General features: G+C 37.4%; 1 protein-coding gene across 7 annotated transcripts in view; it reads right to left on the minus strand.

Moving 5' to 3' along the window:
- Window positions 1–21,982, minus strand: part of SMARCA2 (SWI/SNF related BAF chromatin remodeling complex subunit ATPase 2) — a 166,855-nt gene that overhangs the window by 109,348 nt on the left and 35,525 nt on the right. For all 7 annotated transcript variants that reach the window (XM_081282449.1, XM_081282448.1, XM_081282450.1 and 4 more), the window contains 5 exons: window positions 17,718–17,844; window positions 15,656–15,829; window positions 14,074–14,247; window positions 11,513–11,683; window positions 2,630–2,683 (listed from right to left, as the gene is read on the minus strand). In XM_081282449.1, coding sequence (XP_081138575.1) covers window positions 2,630–2,683; window positions 11,513–11,683; window positions 14,074–14,247; window positions 15,656–15,829; window positions 17,718–17,844 — 700 coding nt within the window. The remainder of the gene's footprint in view (window positions 1–2,629; window positions 2,684–11,512; window positions 11,684–14,073; window positions 14,248–15,655; window positions 15,830–17,717; window positions 17,845–21,982) is intronic.

Here is a 21,982-nt window from a genome sequence, read left to right on the forward strand (position 1 = left end):
ACAGGTGGACTAAAAATATGGTGTAAAATTACTTTCAGGCTATGTGTGTAAGGTTTATGTGAAACATAAATGAAATGCATGTTCAGAGTTGGGTCCCATCCCCAAGACAATCTCATTATGTATATGCAAATTATTCCCAAATCCAAAAACATCTAAAATCTTAAACATTTCTGGTCCCAAGCACTTAGGATAAGGGATACTCAATCTGTACTACATTCCCTTTTTTTACCTAAGGCAGGCAGAGTTGATCTTGGTTTTCTGGAACTAACAACCACCACCTCAACTAACAGTCTTAGGTAACTATAGCAAAGCCTTGGTTTCAAAGAATCAGGAAAGAAAAGGTACTATAGTCCATGCTATCTCATTAGTGGCTGGACTGGCTTCTGCAGAACCAGTGTTCTTTATCCAAAATCAAACTACCAGGTATCTAACTCAACCACTGTCCTGTATGATAAAGAAAAGGGCCTGATTATTTATAACCTGGTGGATTGATCAAGGCTAAGCTGAAGTTCATTACTAAGTTCTAAAAAATGTCTTGCTCAGAAAATTAAAAGAATAAATGAAATTGCAGAGGTTGTATTTAACCTACTCGAGAACAAATTGTCTCAAAAGGCCCCCAAATGGAGCAATCCTAGGCAAATGAATGCTACTGATGGGATACCAACTTCTAGGAGCACATTCCCAGGTAAGATGCTTGGAAATGCTTGGAAATGCTTGATTTGTGATTGCTTCAAGTTTACCTACTTCCTCAAGAGCAATAAAATGGATTAGGCAATTCATTATTTCAAAGAATTTTTCCAAAGTTATTCTTAATTGGTTTTGTGGTCAAATAAATAAAGGAAACACTATCAGCTGTAATTAGGATTACTGTATAATTTACTATTCCAATTAAGCAAACTGACAGGGAAAACAGCATGCTGAAGGCTATCTACTATATCATATAGGCTATGACCAAAAAAAAAAAAAATACTTCTTTACTCCCTCAACAAAGCACTGTCAGAATAAAAAATATATAAATATACTAGTGATTGTTCACAAAAATAACCTTAAAAGAAGAAAAAGCTTACTCCAGTTTATTCTTTTCCCTTTCATGCAGTCTAACAGAGTGGTTTCAACTACCAATAAATTGCGTGGCAATATGACGTTTCTTCCTCATTAATGCAAAAGGTCATCCATACACTCACAAGCTAAAGAAGGAAATCGACCACTTGCTATCATTTCTCTTGGGAAAAAAGTCATATCTGGAACTATTTTAATAGAGCTTGCTTTATTGCTAATGTCATGCCTCAAAGAAAATTGGAAATCACTGTGGCTGGAATTAGAACTTTGGCAAAAAGCACTGAAGGAACACAGAAGATTAATAAGAGCATTATTTCACAACAAACTGAGCAAGATGTCCACTTTGCAAACTTCAGCAATCAGAATTCACATGTGTTAAAAATGAAAGTAGGGGGAAAAGGTATATGTCACAGGTCCAAGATCAGTGACTAATACTCCCAAGAGATAATAAGAGAAAGAGCACAATGACAGTAACATATTAAATCTCTTCTTGCATGCTTGCTAATTACAAATAGACATGCGACATGCTTAGGTAAGGCAAGCTGGAATCATGTCTAAGTGCTCTGATAGATAGTATTATTCCCTCATAACAGCCCACTGAGAGTTTCTTCACTTAGACATTTATCCTGATCCTTTCTTCCCTTGTGATGAATTACAGTAGTTAGACAACATGTATTTTCAAGGTTTCTGCATAGAAGGACCTTTTTTTTTTTTCTGCATCCAGACTGTGTGAGCACACAACAGGACTCGTGTGCACAGTGATTCGAGAATGAGAAGGGGCATCCCATGCCCAACCCTCCAAACAGGCTGATCAAGGTGTGAGGGAAGAGGTAGTTTCAAACAAACTTTCTTCCTGCTCTGCTTGGGGGATGTGCCTCCTCACTGTGAATCACTGGCAACAGATCCTTGAGTTTTTCAGAAAAAAAAAAAAATCCAATAAATAAATAAATAACTGTATCCTACTGATCCAAGAGAATATTGGAAATACCAGGAAATAAAATTGAGGACTGTGTTCATGTATTTACGTACATGAGCTCTACTCTAAGCCTTGAGAGTTGTCAAAAAATAAGTTAACCAAATACTTGAACTGTTCAATTTATATTTGTGTGTGTGGTACTGGGATCAAACCCAGGGCCTTGTGCATGCGAGGCAAGCACTTTACCCTCTGAGCTATATCCCCAACCTCTCAATTTATATATTTTTGTAGTTTCAAATTAATAAACAACTAGGGAAGCTGGGTCATACTTAATGCTTCTGTATTACTTACTGAGCAAATGTAGTTACAGAATCATGTAGGATTCACATACATTCCATATATTTATCAATAGGTCTATCTGTGCACAGAAAATTTTGGAAAGGTCCACAGAAACCTTATCAGTCTGAAATGGAAGCAGATTGCTTTTCTTTGTATCCCTTTTACAGCATTCTGATTTTCTACTATGTACTACTGTTTTTAAAATGATTAGCTGAGTAAAAATAAAATTAGTATACACACAGAATGGTACTGCACTGTATATGAGAGGGACTCCGTTCAGCAGAGCGTGGCTGCGATGGGGGCAACTTCCCTTACCTCTCCATCTGGTCCCAGGGCAGACTCCCCACCCTCTGCATTCTCTTCAGCCTTCTGCAAAACAACGTCAAATGTTATGTGTTAATCAAGAGGATGGGACAGGACTTCATGACAATTCTTTGGTACATATCCTTATTTCATTATGGCCCATAATCATCTAACAAAGCTTAAGTGTGAATGTCTTTTTATTTCTCTTTGCTATCTGAGACAAAGCACAAAGCATGCATTGTATTAGCAACTGGCAGAGAGTCATTTAAATCCAGATGTGATTCAAGGCCAGCACACTAGAGATTTGTGGATTGCATCTTTAGAGACCCAAAGAGTGTAAGACATGGCAGCACTGAGACAGCAGTGAGGACAAGAAACTTCCTTCTTGCGTTTGGCACCATGGAGACAAATCCTGACATAATTAGTTCAACTTGCCTATTCCCTAAGCAAGTTTTCATCAGCAATAAAGAAGAGCATTCTAAAAATGTCCATCAAGAATCAGCTCTGAGCTGCTCCTGGGTCATAAAAAATATAAAATAATACAAATTTCCATGAGTTTCCTGGGTGTTTTTCATTCTACCTAATTAGCTTTCGTAATATAAAGCATTTCCACAGTGTGTACATAAGGAAACTGGATACAAATACCATGATCTCATGAAAAATTCTGTCATCTACCTTTTCTTAAATATTTCAATATCTTAGTCCATTAACCTCTATCTGCCTCAAAGACAACTAAATCAGTAGCTAAGATTATGTCACCTTTTATACAGAACCAAGAGAGCTCATCTGTAATATATACAAAATAGTCTGAAACTTCTTCCACTCATAATAACCTCTCTGACAAGTGAAAATATTTCATATCACCTTTACAGAATCTTTATTTTATAGTTATTACTGAAAAGCTATATTATTTCTATGTAATACAATGAGAGGGAAAAAAAAAACTTCAGTCATTTCCTTTGTCAAGACATTGAAGAAAATGAGCATTCCTCCCTTGGGCTCTTTAGTTAATTAAAAAATATATACAATGATATGGAATCAATATTAACTCAACTTCACTTACTTAAGACATTGATTCTATTAATATATCTTTGCCTTCCATGAAAATAATTCAATAGTTTCTTGACAAAACAACTTTTATTTAAAATGTTCAATGTTTAAAATCCAACCTTTTGTTCATACTGAAAAAGGGCAGTTTTATAAATGTTTAAAATTTTTGAAGATCCTTTTATAAAATAACTGTCTTGCCAAATATCCACATGTGTATGCATGCCAAGGCACAGGCATACAACAATGTAGCTCCTATCAAAGCATTTGGTTATGACAGTCCAAGAACTTAGTTTTCTGTCTATGCCACCCTGAAACAAAAATATTTACAAGCTCAAAAGGAATGATGGGCTTCCCAGTGCACCAGGCCCTACAATTTAAGGCTAGGGAGGCAGCGAACAATGGCAGAGCCCCTCCCTTAGCAAAGAAACCATCCCTGCCTCCAGCCACTGAAGGACCCGTTTTTGGAAGTCTCAGGCACTGCACTCAAGGGATAGTTTTAATTAATGGGAGAAAGTCAATTAATCCCACCATTCTTTCCATGCAAACCAGAAATAAGCTACAAATTTGGCCAACAAAGAAAATCTAATGAGACAATGAAAAAGTCAATTTCAAATATCTAGCAAGTGAAACTGGATCACCATTTCAATGAATAGAACATTTAAAAGCTTGAAACACCATAAATGAATAGAAGCGAAACTATTCTGAAGGATACTTTCCTATGAATATACTACGGACTAGCCAGCGTTATCTAAAAACTGCTTCATAATCAGGCCCTTTCAGTATATAGAGTCCCCCCTAAACTATATTTAAAAATTCTATTAGGTATCAAATGCAAAGGCAAAGCACTATTAGATTTAAGCCTCCTGGTTCTGAAATTAGGCAACCTAAGTGTGAATCCCAGCCCTGGACTAAGTACAAGAAACCTTCACTGTGATCCTGAGAAATTTGCTTCTCTGTGTGTCTTGGTTCCCTCTTGTGTGAAACAGGGATGGTTAAGAGTCTCAGGGTTGCTGCAGGGCCAGATCACTGTTTCAACATGCACAATCCAACGTTCTACATAAAATATGCCAGAAGTATCCACCTCTACAACATAACCAAGCCAGAGCAGTGCGAGGCTATTCTTTCATGTCCCTAATTAAGAGTGTCTCTAGCATTGTCTAAAACCTGTCTCACAGGACTACAGGTTTGGGGCTTCTATTTGTTTTGCTTACTGAGGGATTCTCACACCTTGAAGAGCTGCGCTTAGCACCTAAAAGCCATTAAATAAATAGTGGGGGAATGCAGGAATGAACAAAAGCACCAAGAACATCACCTTTCGCTTTGCTTATACTCACTCAATGATTATTATTATAATCAGTCACCAATATATTTGCAAGTCACAAAATAGTTAAGAATACACACACACACAATTTGTCACTGGAGTTCTGTGTGACCTCTCTCATATATGCCCTGTCCTTAGACCCACTTTTGCCACATTGTTTTAAGAGACAGAAGCCAAGTAGTGGTCTACTCCATGATGCCCTTTCTCTCATGATGCTTTGGGTTCTTCCAGCTTGGTAAGGGTCTCTGGTTGGTGTGCTTTCATAAATCCATGTTTTCACATTAAACCAAATTTTCATCTCAAAATAAAATAAAATAAAAAACAAGCAAAACTAAGCCAAAATCCTCCCCTATTTAAATTTCAATCCAAGAGATTGTGACTGGTGCGACTATGTGAGCTACCTTTGGATACTCTCCAAGCCCTTGGTGAAGTGGCCTAACACTACCGCAGCAGCAGCTATAGCATCTCCTGCCACCTGACGGATTTTCAGAGTTATCTGCAGCATGAAATCATAAACACAGGCTCTTAATATTGCTGGCTGACACCCGGGCTTACATTCATTGACTAAAAAACACCAAAACAAAATACTGTAATTCATTCATTAATCAAGCTTGCACTGGCTTCTTCCTGTCTACAAAAAGTTGAGAACTAATTATGCTTCTGTAGGGAGGGAAGAGTCTATTTAACCTAGTCATACCAAGAGATAGAATGATACAAATTACTCCTAACTGAAGATAACTTGTTAGTAAAAATCATTCAAACTAAAGACGATTTGAGTTCTCAACTTCCAAGGTCAGTATCAATTCCCATCCTCCACTTAGGAATGTTGGCAAACAAAGCTACTGGCCAGCTACTCATCTTCTACACAGAAGGTGTATAAAATAATGAGCAACGGGACTGCAGAGGGAAAGAAATCCCTAACTATGAAAATCCTGTGTAAGCTGAACTCAAGAAGAGGACTTCGGTGGGGCACTTGATTTAGTTTACCACAGCACAGGGGCTACAAAGAGCCTCATTTTGTAAAGAAACAGTTTTATGTCGAATATTTTACAATCTATTATAAAGTGAACGCATTTTATCCCCCAGCAGGTATTGTTACAATATGCTGAAACAACACTCCAACGTGCTGGCATCTTAAGGACTCATTCTGCTTCGCTGGAAACCTAAGCTTTAGGAACCACTTGGGTTACTTTTACTGTCATTTAAGCAGTGCTGTGAGCATTAAGATAGGTTATCAGGCAATAAAAAATGCCCAGGAATATCAAATTAACAGGCATTTGCACATTACCTGGGTTGTATCTTAAAGACAAAACCAATTGGAACATTCTGATTCCACTAACTGGTTGATCCAGTTAAACAGGACTTTGATCCAAACTTCTGGTTTCACCTATTTGACATTAAACTAATCACATAAATCTAATCATTGTAGCACTGTGTCCACCTACTCTCTTACTAGTCCTTATACCCAAATGGGCAGAACTGCTTACAACCTTTCTTTCACTTAGGAGAATTTTACAGGTAAAAGCTGCAATAAACTGTACACAGTCTTTGGGGAAATGGAAGATAAATTTAAGAATTCAGAAGAATCAGGAAATAACTTAAATTTAAAACAAAAGTCTCACCAACATCACTATTTTTTGTATTTGATGCTTTTTTTCACTGTAAATTATGCTAACAGGCTTTTCTGATTTTTTTTAACCTATCTACAAAGGTTGCGAAAAGATATTTCCTATCACTACATTGAACAGTACGGCATGTCAGGACAGTTCTCCCTCCAAGGAAACAGTTCTGAGTGTTACTTATAATAGCAATCAATGAGAGAGAGAGGGGGGGGGGGAGGGAGGGAGGGAGGAACAAAACAACTTAGAAAAAAAATTAATGTAAGAGAAAAAAAATATAAGAGATCTGCGGCACAGTGAAACCCCATGGGTTCTCTGAGCACATGCCAATTTGTATCTCAGGTTTTCAAGAAATGTTACAAATAAATAACAAAAACATAGTTCTGCTAGTATACATCCCATTGAAAGATGTGGAAAGTAGAATTTCATATTTATATTTGGCTTGATGTCAAATAGCTCTGGAAGCAAAACCTCTGAAAAGGCTAGACTGCTAAGCAGTAACAGGGGTGCCCTCTAGCATAAGCATTTGACCAGGTTAGGCAAAAACATATCCTAAGGCACTGCGAGAAATATCTCATTACCACCAGGAGCCATTCTAAATTAGAGCCTATGTAATTAGAAAATTCTCTTTGTAGAATTTCAGGAGCCCAGCAGTAAGCAGAGTCCACCAAAAATAACAAATCCTCATTTTTCTTCTGCATGCACCAAGAGTCAAAGAATCTATCACTGTCCTAAAAGACATCCTTACATTAATAACCAATTGATCCTCAAGTACAAAAATATGATGACCATTTATATAGACAACATTACAAAAAATATGCAGTCAATGGACAAAAAAGTATTTCATTTTCAAAAACCTACAACCACATTTCAACTACATGATCACTCTTTTATATCACAGAATTCTTGGTACAACAACTAATATTTACTGAGCACTTAATATGTACCAGGAAGTATTCTAAATGCTTTAGATAAACTTTCCCATGTAAACCTCACAACAAATATGTGGGGTAGATAACTTCCTATCACCCTCTTAACAGACCAAGAGATTGAAGTACTGTGTAATACATACTTTAATAAAATATTCTAAAAGGGAAAATTAATATGCATATTTTTCTTATGAAGTTATGAATTTACATGATTCAGGGAATACTCATCCAATTTACTCATAAGGCCATGTTCAGTCCTATTTCCATATACCTGGTGGCTTTATCTAGCTCCTTCTTTCTTATCCTGTCATCACCCTGTGGATATTAGAGAATAACGATGACAGAGATCAGAGACCTTAAGGTCATATTAAATGCACATAACAGCACCTTCTTCCTAAAACACTGCAGAGACTGGTTCCACATAATTTTATATTTTAATACTTAAAAATTCTTCTTCTTCTGACCCTTACGTAGATGCATATAGTTGACTTCTTTTTCTTCCATTTCAAAGGAAATAATGAAAGACCAGGCTGAGAATGAGAAGTTTCAAAAATGATTTATAAATATATACTACACATAAAGGCCCCTAATGGTGAGAAGAGAAAATTAAACAAGGTCGTGAGAGGTTAAAGAAAACCCATCCCTTTATTCAAGAGTGACAGTAAACAGAAAGACAAAGGCCTTCTGTTACGCTGAGCTTTTTTATTTTCTCTTATTTTAAAGAAAAACCACATACTAGTTTACCACTGAAGGTAAAAAATAATCCTTTTCCAATTAAATTTCAAGGACAACCGTATTCATCTTCAATGGCACAGTTTTTATAGTTGGCTATCTTTGGGGTCCTTCAAGTATTGTGACCAGCGCAGGGCTATTACTTCTCTGAGTAATGTAGATTTTCTCAAAACAAGGGTGTACTGATACCTTTTTAATTTTAAAAAACATGATCAGCAGAGCATAATATTAAATGCTCTGGGAAAAGGCTGAAAGGGAGAGCTCAGAATTTCTAAGCTTATGGATGCAAAAGTTTCCTCCATCAGAGGAGCTGGAACAAGCAGCTCTCAATCATTCCCTCTATTGGAGGGTAGAAGAACTATAGATAATCCAAAGTGCTAAATAATGTGCTTTTGAAAGCACCCTTTTCCTTTCTTTTTTATTTATTTATTTATTTATTTATTTATTTATTTATTTATTTAATTTTTAGTTGTAGATGGACACAATACCTTTATTTTATTTGTTTATTTTTATGTGGTTCCAAGGATCAAACTCCATGCCTCACGCATGCTAGGCAAGTGTTCTACCACTGCGCCACAACCCCAGTCCCCCTTTTTCTTTTTTTTGCACTTGAATAAAGGTGCATCTGGAATTGGTAACACACTTTGAACTAAGTCGTAAACCCCTGTCAAAGAGACAGAGTACTGGACGGGCTAGGAGGAATCTGGTTCTTTCCTTCCTTTTTTTATCCCATTTCTGGCAAGATAGTCCAGGAGGGAAACAAAGCCCCTTCTCTCCATGGTCCTGCTAAGGGCCTAGCGCTGATATGCTAGGTGTCCTGAGCACATGATGGGGAAGAGGCTGATGTCAAAGTAAAATTCCTCCACATTGACCATGTGAAATGACCAACAGGAGAAGCTCAGAGATCTCCACAAGGCAGGCTATCATTACTTTGATACCTATTATTTATTTGTCTGCTAGAAGAGCAGGGCCTACCTCTAATTTGACTCTGAGTTTCCCTTCACAGCATTTAACCACAGTTTATAATTATATATTTGGGTGAAAGCTTGATTAGTGTCTGTCTGCACTGCTTTTCTCTTTAGCATACAACCTAAGCTCATAGCAAGTATTCAGTTAATAGTTGTTGAGTGAAAACATAACACGGAAAGAACAAGTGATATTAATAAACTTGAGGGCAAGAATTTGGAAGGAGAGAGTGCCAAGCTACAAATTCTGTAGAGTAAGCTGTGCTATAAGAAATATTGTAACAAATCCCCACTCTGCACAGATCAAGACAAAAACATCAGCAGCATCAATGACAGTCAACTATCTTTCTTTCTTTGTCCATGATGATAAGACTACCAAATACCATGGCAGGAAACTGTTACTTATAAACCAGGAGCTCAAATCCAGGCCATTAGCTTTCATTTCTTCACCAGAAATATAGGATATGAACTTGAACACCCAAAACACCAATGATAGTGACAACCTCAGCAAGACACACCCCTAGATTAGGAAAAAACAAAAACGGGGTCCACTCATAGAATTATATCTGGTTTGCCTGTGTTCCTTTCACCAACTCTGACATTGTCTTTTTAAGTCAGAAATTTGGGAGCTAGAATTCTGCAAAGTCTATGATGCTGCATTGACAAGAAAATGAGGTATTCCTCTCTAACAAAATGTCTAAATCCAAGCCCTGAGTCATCCCTCGTTCATCTTCACAATAAGGTAAGCTATCTTACACTAAGGAAATCAGGGTCGAGAAGGCACCTTCTCAATCATTTATTCCTCCTCCTTAATTATGAAACAGGTATGAGAATTCAGGAGCCATGAAATTAATTATTTTTTGAAAAACATTTTGTTCAATTATTCAGTGTAGAGAATAAATGATTAAGTGCTACCAACCCTCAATCTTCACAATTCTGATGAAGACTTTCTGTTGATGTTTGTACTTGGTATAATCAGAATTTATCAGGAAAACAAAATACAGTCGTCCCTCGGTATCCATGGGGGATCTGTTCCCAGACTCCTGTGGACATCAACCTCTGAGGATGCTCAAGTTTCTTGTATAAAATGAAAAAGCACTTGCATGTAACCTAAACACATCCTCCTGCATACTTTAAATCTTTTCTGGATCACAGATGCCTACACAATGTGTTACGTAAGTCACTGTTAAACTGTATTGTTTATGAAATAGTGACAAGAAAAAAGTCTCTTTACTTTCAATACACACAAAATTTTTAAGAATATTTTTTATCCTAAGCTGTGCACGGAGGTGCACACCTGTAATCCCAGTGGCTTCAGAGGCTGAGGCAGGAAGATCACGAGTTCAAAGCCAGCCTCAATTAAATCGAGGCACAAAGCAACTCAGTGAGACCCGGTCTCTAAATAAAATACAAAATAAGGCTGGGGATGTAGCTCAGTGGTCGAGTGCCCCTGAGTACAGTCCCTGGTACCCCCTTCCCCACAAAAAATATTTTTGACCCTAGATTGGTCAAGTTAGTGGATGTATGTTCACAGACACAGAAGGCTGATCATCAGCCAAGAACTAGCTAGATTACTGGACTATCTGAATTTTAAAGAAATCTGCATTCACAGGCCTACACTCAGCAAGTCACTTCTGAATTGAGATGTAATAGCTGAAGAACAGAGATACGAAATATTACCCTTCATTTCTCATCATAATTAGGTTATATTTTACATAGGACTATTTTTTTTCCTCTAACTACCTAAAACCCTTATCTGCACACTTATCTCACTGCAGCATCAGGGCAGCAGAACTGAATGAGCAATTTTGTCATCACTATCTGTCCAAATAGGCTGAAATTTGTTCCAAAAAAAAAAAAAAATCCTAAAAGCTACCTCGTACATCTTCCTTTGGCTTATTTCAATCTGTATATTGCATTATTCTTAATTTTCATTCCAGTTTCTTAACTCAGCAGTCTCCTGCCACACTGCCATTAAACTTAAGCAAACACTTATCTGTATGTTTTTATTCTTCCTGCCAGTTGTGTGGTACTCAATTTAAAATATTATACTGTATTAAACAATGAAAATAGAGACTATTACTTTGGTGGAGTACATCCTGTCCTTCATACCCTTATCTCCAATACCTTGTCTGTTCCCATACCAATTTATGCAGTTGTTGGCGTTCAATAATCCAAACCTTCCATTAGTGTAGGAAGTGGTGCTTAATAAAGAGCAATACTCAAGCTCATCCCTGCCGGAAGAGCAGAGGCTCAGCCATCAACTCTAAAACACCTACCTTCTTCTTCCTCCTCCTCTTCTTCTTCTCTTTGGCTGCTTGTGCTTGTTTATGCTCCCAAACCAGGTTGGTCAGATTGGCCACATATTCATCTGTCTGCTGCAAAAGGTAAGCTAAACGCCGGTCTTTCTTTTGATCAATCAGTTTCCTATAGCCCTCTTCATCTTCAGCCTATAAGCAAAGGAGAGAGTGATGACAGCACGGGACACATTTTCTGACAACTGCATTTTATGTTCTTCTCGCTACTGACCCTCTGAACTTTGGTGGCGAGTGGAACAAACCGGATGAGCCAGGTTTCACAAGCCATCACAAGGGGCCTGGGACCAGGCAAACATACAGATGTACAACACCTGTGTCTGAGGACCCTAGGGTTCACAGCAAAGTCAGGGCACAAAGCCCCACTGTGTGTGTGTGTGGTGCTATCAGCACTTTTGAGTCGGTGTTTTGTTCTTCTGTTTCTTTAACTGCACAAAAATAATTAAAATTTGACAATTCCCTTCTGAAGTCTATTTTTACTTCATATTTCAGAAAATCTTAAGTATAATAAAAACTGGATAGAATGGTACAATCTCTTATATAACTAACAGCAAGCAACAAAAATTAATTTGTGGCAACTCCTGTTCGATTGCTACCCTTCCTTCCTTTTACCCCAAACTGATTGTTTTGAAGCCAATTCCAGACATAAGATCCTTTCATTCATAAATATTTCAGTAAGTTAAGCAATCAAATAGGCTTTTAACAAATAATTTCTTATACTTAGAAACAACTAAGTATAAGAAACATTGTGGATAATAGGAAAGGTCAAATTTTGAGATTTCTTTTTTTGTCAGAGACCTGCACTGCTGAGGTGACTGGAGACAAGTCATTTAGCACCTGAAGTCTGATACTGCTGAGTGATAAAACAGATACAATGATTTCCACTTCCACCTCCCATTAAGCAACATTATGAGGTTAAACAGGATAAAACTCTGATGTACTCTGAGCCACTTAGAGAGAAATCTTTTTTATACAACCCAATTAAAGGACACTCCAAAATATTTTCCTCATGTGATGCCTAAATAAAAGAAGCAAGCTGCAAAATCTTTAAGAGGCAACTGCATCACAGAAAAACTCAGGTCTTCAGTGCGAGGATGTCACTCCAGCGTTTGCCCCAGTGACAGCAGCTTCATCACTCAGTCTGGCGGCTGTCTGCCCCATGAATGAGCGTGAACCTCAAATGCTATTATAACTCTAATTGCTTTTGGTTATGGTTGATCTCACTTGAAGAAAGAGTGATAAAAACTTCAGTTTCTCTATTATCTGTATATTCCATCATTTAATTGCAAAAATTAATGATTTGCAAATGCCTAATCATTAGTGTCAAACCAATCTGTTACTGAAGTTCTAATATAGTTTCACTTCAGTTGAATCAGACAAATTTGACTGCTGACTGCTCCAATTACTATAAAATGGACTCCCTAGCTAGTGAGAAATCTCTTGGACAGTCCCCTCCCTCCCAAAAACAGAGAGGGAGGCAGTATAAGACAGTAAGATTCATGAACACCTGGAACTTTTTGAAAACATAGTGTCTACTTTATGGAATCCAAGAACAATTAATGAAAATAAAACACAGACTGTAATACCAGCAAGGAAGACAGTGTCACTCAGAATTTCCCAGGTACATAACTGTGGGCTGAAAGTTTCTCTTCACCCACTCAGGCATTATGTCCCAGACAGTTCTGCAGTCTCCTATCATCAGGACAGACTGCTTACACTTTTCTAAAATCCAGAGTATGCTTTGTCCAATTTCAGAAATAAATAGCCAATAAAACCAAATACTCCAACAATATAAAGCTATCCCTTCTGTGTTTATAGATCCACTAAAAACTAACAGTGCAAATGTAATGATCCATGAATAGCTCTTGAGAATAACACAGCTGCCACAAAAAAGCAACATCTCAAAATTAACTTAAAAATCACTTTTTACACTGTTATCAGAATAATTTCTGATTAGCACCAAGAGGCTCTAAAACCAGGACCTTCTTAGATTCAAAGATAAGACCTAATAAGTTATTCATTAAAAAAAAAAACTCAATCATTCATACAGGTAACTTAGTGGTAGAGTGCTTGCCTAGCATGCACAACCTGGGTTTGATCCTCCAATAGCGTGCACGTGTACACACACACACACACACACACACACACACACACACGGACACAGACAAAAGAACTTGGCCGTTCATCTCAGAGAAGTCATGTTTTTAGAAGAAATTCATTTATAATTCTTCCAGATCTAATTATCAAACTCCAGTAAAACACCGTCTCTGTCTTTATGTAAGTGAGAAGCTACAGTCTGTACTGCAATGGTACAACACCACATTCATCAGGTTTGGCCCTAGATCTATGGCATAGATCTTTGTATAAGAAAGAGAAGACACTCATAGTCCATCCTCCAGAAATTCAAAGAAACTTTTTAACATGTTTGATAAGCAGCTTTCATTTCTCCTGCCTTATTTCATATTCTCAGGGCAGAGAGACGTAAACTGAGCATCCTGCTGGGCTCCTGCAGGGGGCCCCCTTACCATCAGTCTCCGCATTCTCTCCTTTTCGATCCGCTCTGTCTCCTTCTTCTGCTCCCTTTCAGTGTTGGCATGCCAAGTTGCCACTGCTTTGGAAAGCTTCTGGATCTTCCCAGCCACAGATCGATGGTATTCCTTAAAATCTTTTGCATGTTGCAAAATACTGTTCAGGTATTCCTAAAAGATTCACAAAGGGGAGAAAAGGATGCTTAAGATCCACTTCCCAACATCAAGGTATCAACTTAGTCCAAGACTCTCAATGTACACATAACACAACTCAGACTAGAATCTATTTTGGGACAGGTACCCTGGCCTCTGCAAGTGAGGGACAGGCTATGGGCCAGTGGGAAAACACACCTCTCTTCGGCTGTGTTATTGCATATCTGTAGAAGAAAAGCCAGCTCCATCTCTGGAGTGTGGCTGCTTCAACATGGGAAGATCTAGGACTAAAGAGACTGGCAATGACAAATTTAAAGCATGTCGCTCCTGCACTCTAAAATAAACCTGAGGGACCTGGTATTTCCAGTGAAACATCACATTACAAAAGTAATGTTTCCTCTGCTCTAACTTAAATACCTTAGAACGGTGATACAAAATATGTTTATATAAAGTGAAAATGGCACAAATTTGTAGTCATTTTTTAAATAGAGGAGGGGAAATGTATACCCTATTTATACTAAAATTCAATATTTTTTTCAAAAAGAAACTAAGTCACTTAATTAAGCACAAGAAAAAAAAACAAAATGTAAAAGATTATAAAAACAAAATTAAATCCTATATCAAACTATTTCAAAATATTCCCTACAAAGGAATATTTTTAAATATCTGCCCCCGTGAAACCTTCTACTGGGCCATCAAAAAGCCCAGGATCCTATATTTATACTTGTAATAAAAATAACTTTTTGCTCAGTTCTTTCCTTTTCCAAGTTGCTTTTTCCCAGGATTTTGTTCTGGGAAACCCACCTATGCCCACCTGTTAGACAGCTTTCCATGAAACCATGACTATGATACCTGTTATCGACTAAATGTATGATATGTTTGCGGGGCCCCACCCCACAACTCATATGTTGGAATCTTGCAATGATGGTATTAGAAGTGGGGCCCCCATGAATGGAATTAGTGCCTTTATAAAGGAATCCCGGAGAGCTTGCTTGCTCTCTTCCTTCCATATGAGGACACGTGAAGTCTTCACTTTGCAAACCAGATGAGGGTCCTCACCAGAAACTGACCCCGCTGGCATGCTGAACTTGGCCTTCCAGCATCCAGAACTTTGAGTAGTAAATTCCTGTTGTTTCTAATCTACCCGGTTTCTGTTATTTTACTTGACTGCAATTCAAGAAAGCTAGGCCCTAAACCTCATTCTGCTGCTGACCAAGTATGTGATCTCTGGCAGGTCACCCATTTATCTCTTGGCCTAAGTGTTCTGATGTATAAAAATGATGTCGCTGAACTATGTAAACTCCAAGAGGCCTTTCTATTTTTGTGATTCTCCCACCACCTGAAAGGGACATGTCTGCAGTCATTTTGACCCTGTCCAATGACCCCATCAGACACCTCTATACAGGTAAAGCCCAGTTCTAAGGACCTGGTGTTTCTGCCGGCGCTTCCTCTCCTGCTCGATCTTCTGCTGCTTCTCCAGCTTCTCAGTCATGCGGGCTTCTCGCAGAGTCTGGCGCTTGCTCCGTTTGTATGCTTTGGAGTTGAGAGCCGTCTCCAGAGTGGTGTCCCTGCGCATGCAGGCCACCACCTCCTGTCTCAGCTGTCAAGAGGAGAGTTGTTAGATAGTCTCGGGAACAGAAGCTGGATTCCTAAGCCCTGACCTTCTCTCTTTTCCATTTAATGGAACAGAACTACTTAGAGTTTCTCAGTCACGGTTAGCCTAAACTAAATGAAGGAACTAAAAACATGCAGATTCACATGGTATTTTCCAGGATGGTATGAATTTTCTTTCCAAATAATTCAGATAAAAAACAATTATAGTAATGTAATAGTAAAAAGGAAAAAATATGGATGTTGTCCCGACTTTAAATTAATTCATTCTCTTTAATTACTCTGATGATGTTATTTAGTTTATAAGCTTTAAATTTTTTTACTTTGTTTTAAATGTCATACTAAGATTCTTGTGTGTTTAAAGATTACCCTTAATGATGATTTGCAAAAAGAATAAAAGAGGTGCTTTCTATTCATGTCATAAGGTAGCAGTAGGTACTCAAATAATATGAATTCATAACCTCAAATAAATGATGCAAATACCTGTTTTGCTTTCCTCACACTCAAAAATAATATTCTTTGCAAGATATTTAAATTTTACATCATGAGCTTACAGTAGGTGTTCATATTGCATGCTATATGGCAGCAGGAGAAGGGGACTTGGGAGCACACATTACAATACTCATTCAATTGAATCTTGAAATCAGCATCAATTACAGTTAATGTAATTGGGAAACTTTATAGGTGACAGATTTTTCAATACTATCAAACAAAACTCAGATACCAGTAAGAGTCCAGCACCGTGAAGCTCTTTTGAATTTAAGCTTATTCCTGAAAATAAATTTAGCTAATATTCATTTAACAAAATTTCATCACTTTCATTAGTTCATATTGTGAAGTTACCTATAATAAAGAAATAAATGGAACTTGGAAGATTTCCTTTTTTAAAAAATATAAACTAAATTCAAATCTATTGCCAAGTAGCATCCAGCCATTGATGTCTTTCTGTAATGACAACCTATAAGTCAAATGTATATCCAAGTTCACATGATAACAGCACAGGAAGTAGCCTAAGGATTTTAGTCACATCCTCCAACAGACTAACATCATGCAATTCAATATTTTCAAACTACATTTATTTATTAATAATTCATTTTTCACGCCCTGGCCTTCAATAAAACAAACCCATCTGACTAGTAATGAAAAGCTCTTTATCCCCTTTGACTTTATCTGGCAATCTGTAGATGGGGAGACCTGCACCTTTAGGGGTCAACATGGCAAAACTCATCAAAGTAAAAATTAGTTCCACCTCATTTCACAAGTCTCCTACTGATTTGGAAATCAGAAAATAGATCATTATGCTAGTTTTTAAGAAGTGACTACTTAAAACTCTAACAAGACCAGATAACAACCCATTGATTAGTCAATGTGGGATCAAGTGCCCCAAAGTTAGGTTTTGAAAAGAGTAATCAAGTTACAAGACATTGTTTCATGTACTTCTATGAGTAATGAGCTACAAAGTAGAAAGGCTATCACATTTTTAAAAATTATTTTCAAGGGCTAATGTTTTACCTTTGTGCTTACCAAGAAACTCTGACCAACCACCTCCTCAATTTTCCTTGGCACCATAAAGGCAAATATGAGCTATCCCTAATTGTTCTCCAGGTTTTTCATTCACAGTAACAAATGCCCAAACCCTGATTCTGTAAACCAGAGTCCAGGGGAAGAAATGTTTCTGATGTGCAGAAGAAGAAAACCATAATAAGCAATTCATCTATACTATTAGCTATACTCAGTTGGTCTAAAAGATATGCTAATTTGCTAAGTTTATGTCTTTATAACAACATTGAAGAGACTAAAGGAAACACTCAGATCACCCTTTAGGAACAATTACATTTATTTCCTACATCTCAGATTCACTGGGGAAAAGGTATTACCTGACGTTGAAAATTGAGCAACCGGAGTGCTTTCAGTTCCACGGTTGCTTTGGTTCGTAAATCAGGTGGCAAAGAGCCAGGCAGATTTTCCAGTTCTTGTATCCTATGAGCTATGCGAGCCTGAAGTCTGAAAGGAAATAATAAAATGGGGGGGAGGGGGGAGATGAAAATATACATTACGATTTAGTCTTCAATGATCGACAATAACCTCAGTTCAAGTTCATGGCAAAACATACCAGTTACTGACAGTCGATTTCTGACACCCAGCTACATTGTTTGATGTTAAGCTGAGAAAAGCTACCTTTGAATTAATATAGACAGGTGCTATATGTTACCTAACACTCTGACTTTCTCCATAACTTCTCTCTAACACCCGGAAAGAAAGCTCATGCTACATCTAGGGGGAATAAAATCAAATGTTCTTGCTCATTCTTAACAAACAGAAAATGAGAGACGAAAATCTGACTTGTTCCCTAATTCCCAGCCAGCCAGAGTGCACAGCTGAGACCAGAATTTTCTTTTTAACCTCCAGTTCTGTCCTAAGGCAACCAGGCCATTTGTACTCCTTGCCAAGACTCTGAGGACAACAGCAGCTAAAGCAGAGCAGGCAAGAGCAGAAGGAACTGAGGCCACAGAAACCAGCCAACCCCAAACATTCAGACAGCCCTGCCAGCCACAACCACTTCCTCTGTGCAGAGTGCTTGCTTGAGAAAAGAAGACAAATTAGGCATTTTTCAAAAATCAGGGGCATCAGTACATAGAAGTCAAAAATCTAAGAGTTTCCAGAGAAGGATGCTGGGAATTCTGATTTTAGACTCCATCAAAAATATAACTGCAGGTACTTCCCCATAATGAAGGCAGAACAGAAATACAAGACATCTCTCTTCATTCCTTTGGAATACCATTATTGTCACAAATACACACTTGAAATAGGTTTTAAATGCTATTCTTATACATAATTATGTGTCATTTAAATGTATTTGCCTCCTAAATTGAGGGCAAAACTGTGTTGGAATAAAGTTCATAAAAATAGTAATAAAAGAAGTAGTGAGTTAACCTAGTAAATACTAACTATACTAAATTAAGTGCATTTAATGGATGATTTTATTTAATTATCTCTCACAAACACAAGTGCATGTGCACATGCACACACTCATCTCACAAGGTGAATACTACAATGGTCCCATTTTACTGATGATGAAAATAAAAGAACTTTTGGACATCATAGGACCAAAGTTGAAACCCTCATTTACCTGATACCAAAACCATTGTGATAATAAAGTTAATCATTAAAATACACTTTCTGAGAACTTTCCTGGCCTCCACTACAAAAGTTGGAAATTAAGGATTCTGTCAAAAATGACTATTACATTATTTTTCAACCTTTATGATGTTCCATAGTAATTTGAAAGAGTAAACCCTTCTGAGACTTAGGTGCTGCAAAGGATCTTCATACTTCCTATGGCCCAAATATCAAGATGAGTGCGTGCCTAAAAATTTCAGATGTTTGATTTGGGAGGGAAATAAAATACCATCTTTTTCAAACATTTAAAGATGATTAAAATAAAAATGACTTATTTTCCACTGGCTTCACTATAAATAATATAGATGATAGATTCCTATTTTATTTGGTACGCTTGCCATTGATTCTGATTTGCTAAATGATTTATCGCCATTGTGTTCATATTATCATCATCACCTAGCTATTACTTTACAGTAAGCACACCATTTCATACAATAGCACTTTTAAATGATCTAAACATCCAACAGACTAAAATTGTGTTAGTTCATACACACAGCCATACACATAGCCCCAATTCTCCAAATACAGCAGCAGATGATGTATCTTGAACATCAGGCCATTAGGAGGAAAATCCACTAGGGTAAAAAAGTAAAATACAAACAATTTTACCTTTGAAACTACTTTACTTTATGGCCTTATGATTATGCCCATAAGAAAAGAAAATCAAATATTGTAGTAGAGTGAGATGGCTGCCAACAAATTGGCTATCCTGGTTCTAGATTTGTGACAGACCTTCCGTATTTGAATGACCTAGAACTCAAACTACCCCTTTATATTCTGGTTTACTCTTGTACAAAGTGAGCTAGATGCTAAATCAGAGGGAATAGCTGCCTTCTCCTTAATCTTCCAAAGGACTATGGAACTAGGAAATAAATAACCTCATTGCAGGACATGTGGCTGATGATGCTGAGATTAAACCTCACTGAACTACAAGGGGAGGGTAAAGGAAGGGTAAAGGGGGAAGGGTAAAGGAAGAGGTGGGGAGTGGGAGCTTGCAACAAGGGGTGTGGGTGCCTGAGGCACTAGAGCAGGTAGGAACTGGGGGTACACTTCTTTCTCCCTGTGATGACTGCTTCTCCTAAGGGCCTTACCTTTTGTTAATGAATCTCAGTCCCCAACACAAAAACATCTCTCTTTTATGAAAGGGAAGCAAGAAGTACAAAGTAAAAACTCTGGAAGAGGCAAGGAAACCTTCACAGTGAAATGATATGCATTCATATCTGCATGTGGTGGGTAGATAGCAAAGGTACAAGAGGGGCTTCTTTAACAAAGAAAATTATATCTTTGTTGTTGTTGTGCTTAATAGAAATGTTCATTTTAAATAATGCTCCTCTCCAGACAATTTCATCTTCCTATCAGTGGGATTCGGCAGGTAGTCTGATAAAGAGATTCAGGATTCAGAACTTCCTGAAACAACAGCAAGATGTAATACTGCATGACTGCAGGAGACTCATTTAGTGTCCTCACGAGTACAGAAAATTGAAGCAGAATTAGGTCACTCAGGTTTTTCATACAGATGAACAGTAAATCAAGAGGGGTTACTGTTCTGGCAAGAGAAAGAGTTCCATTAAAGGCAACAGATATTTGTTCAGGTCCAGAGGAGAAGTTTATGATTCCTGTAGGAGAGTTATTTGAACAGAAAATGACACTGGTACATTTTGTTCCTTCAAGGAGCTGAGTGACACTTTAAAAAGACAGAGAGAAAGCATGTGTATGACTTTTTGTAACTTTGCTGGTAAAGCGGCTATTGGTAATTTTTGAGACGAAATTTTCAGGGTTGCAATGGAGACAAGGGAAAGACCAAAAATACCACCGGTAGGGAGCCCCTGCTTGCTCCCGAAACAAGCAGACTGTTTTCACGCTGAATTCTGACTTCATTGCAGATAGGGCTGATATATTCAAAGATACCCTTCCCAAATAAACCCCTTCAACTGTGAAATACATTTCCCGTGCAAACATTCGTGGAATTAGTTTACACGCCAATGCGACAATTCCTGAAGTACTTTTGTTCAGACATCTAACTCTAAATGGAAGGAAACAAACTTGGGTGTAATGAGATGGCAAAGGAAGTGTGCCAAAGGGGGGTGGGAGCAGCGGGTAGAAATCTCTCCCTGACATTAACTACAGAGAGAAGCAATAAAGTTCCATCAAAAAAGAAAGGATCCAATTTAAATAGGGAAAAATGTCTTAACTAGAGAGCTTGTACAGATCTGAGGCAAAGTGTTCACATGCAGAAACTTATTTATGCTACGACGGAATAAAGAAGGTCAATTTGTCAAAATTCTGATTTTATGATGAACAAGGAAAAGCCAGCCAACTGACTTAAAAGTTAAAAAAAAAAAAAGTAAGTTCTCATAATTTCCTTGCAGTTTTCACAGACAAGGTAAGTGATATTATAAGGGCCAAAGATATTAACATCTGTTAAAGAATTTCTGACAGATGATTTTTGCTCAAAGTTTATCAAAGTTTTAAAAGAGGTTTTTCAAGACATTGTTCAAATCTTTAGCCAGATGATAAAAATGCAATGGATCCTTCTCGTAACCAGGCTAAAGACTAGTAAGCCATTCTACTACAGAGAATCAAAAGAAAAGAGGTTTGTGACTGTCTTGAAAAAGTATCTAAAGGCCTTAATCTAAACTTTTTTTAATAGATAAATTTAGTCTCTGCAGATGAACAATTTACCTTCATATAAGCAAAAAGCAACTATTACTCTATAAATAACAGAGATATGGTCCTGCAATACTCCAATAGAAACCTATGCTTCTTATCTAGAAGGCCATAAAAAAATTCAGACCCAAGGTTGTTGAGATCAATGATTTCTAAAGCCACACAGTTTTACAAAAGATATTAAGTAATAATAACAACATGAAAATAGCCATTCCACCACATTTTACAATGTGTATAATTTAAAAGGAACTGATACAAATTTTTTATTAATATGAAGTTGGAGAATAAAAGATTT

The sequence above is a fragment of the Spermophilus citellus genome, assembly GCF_964194105.1.
Source record: "Spermophilus citellus genome assembly, chromosome: 2".
Classification (NCBI taxonomy): domain Eukaryota; kingdom Metazoa; phylum Chordata; class Mammalia; order Rodentia; family Sciuridae; genus Spermophilus; species Spermophilus citellus.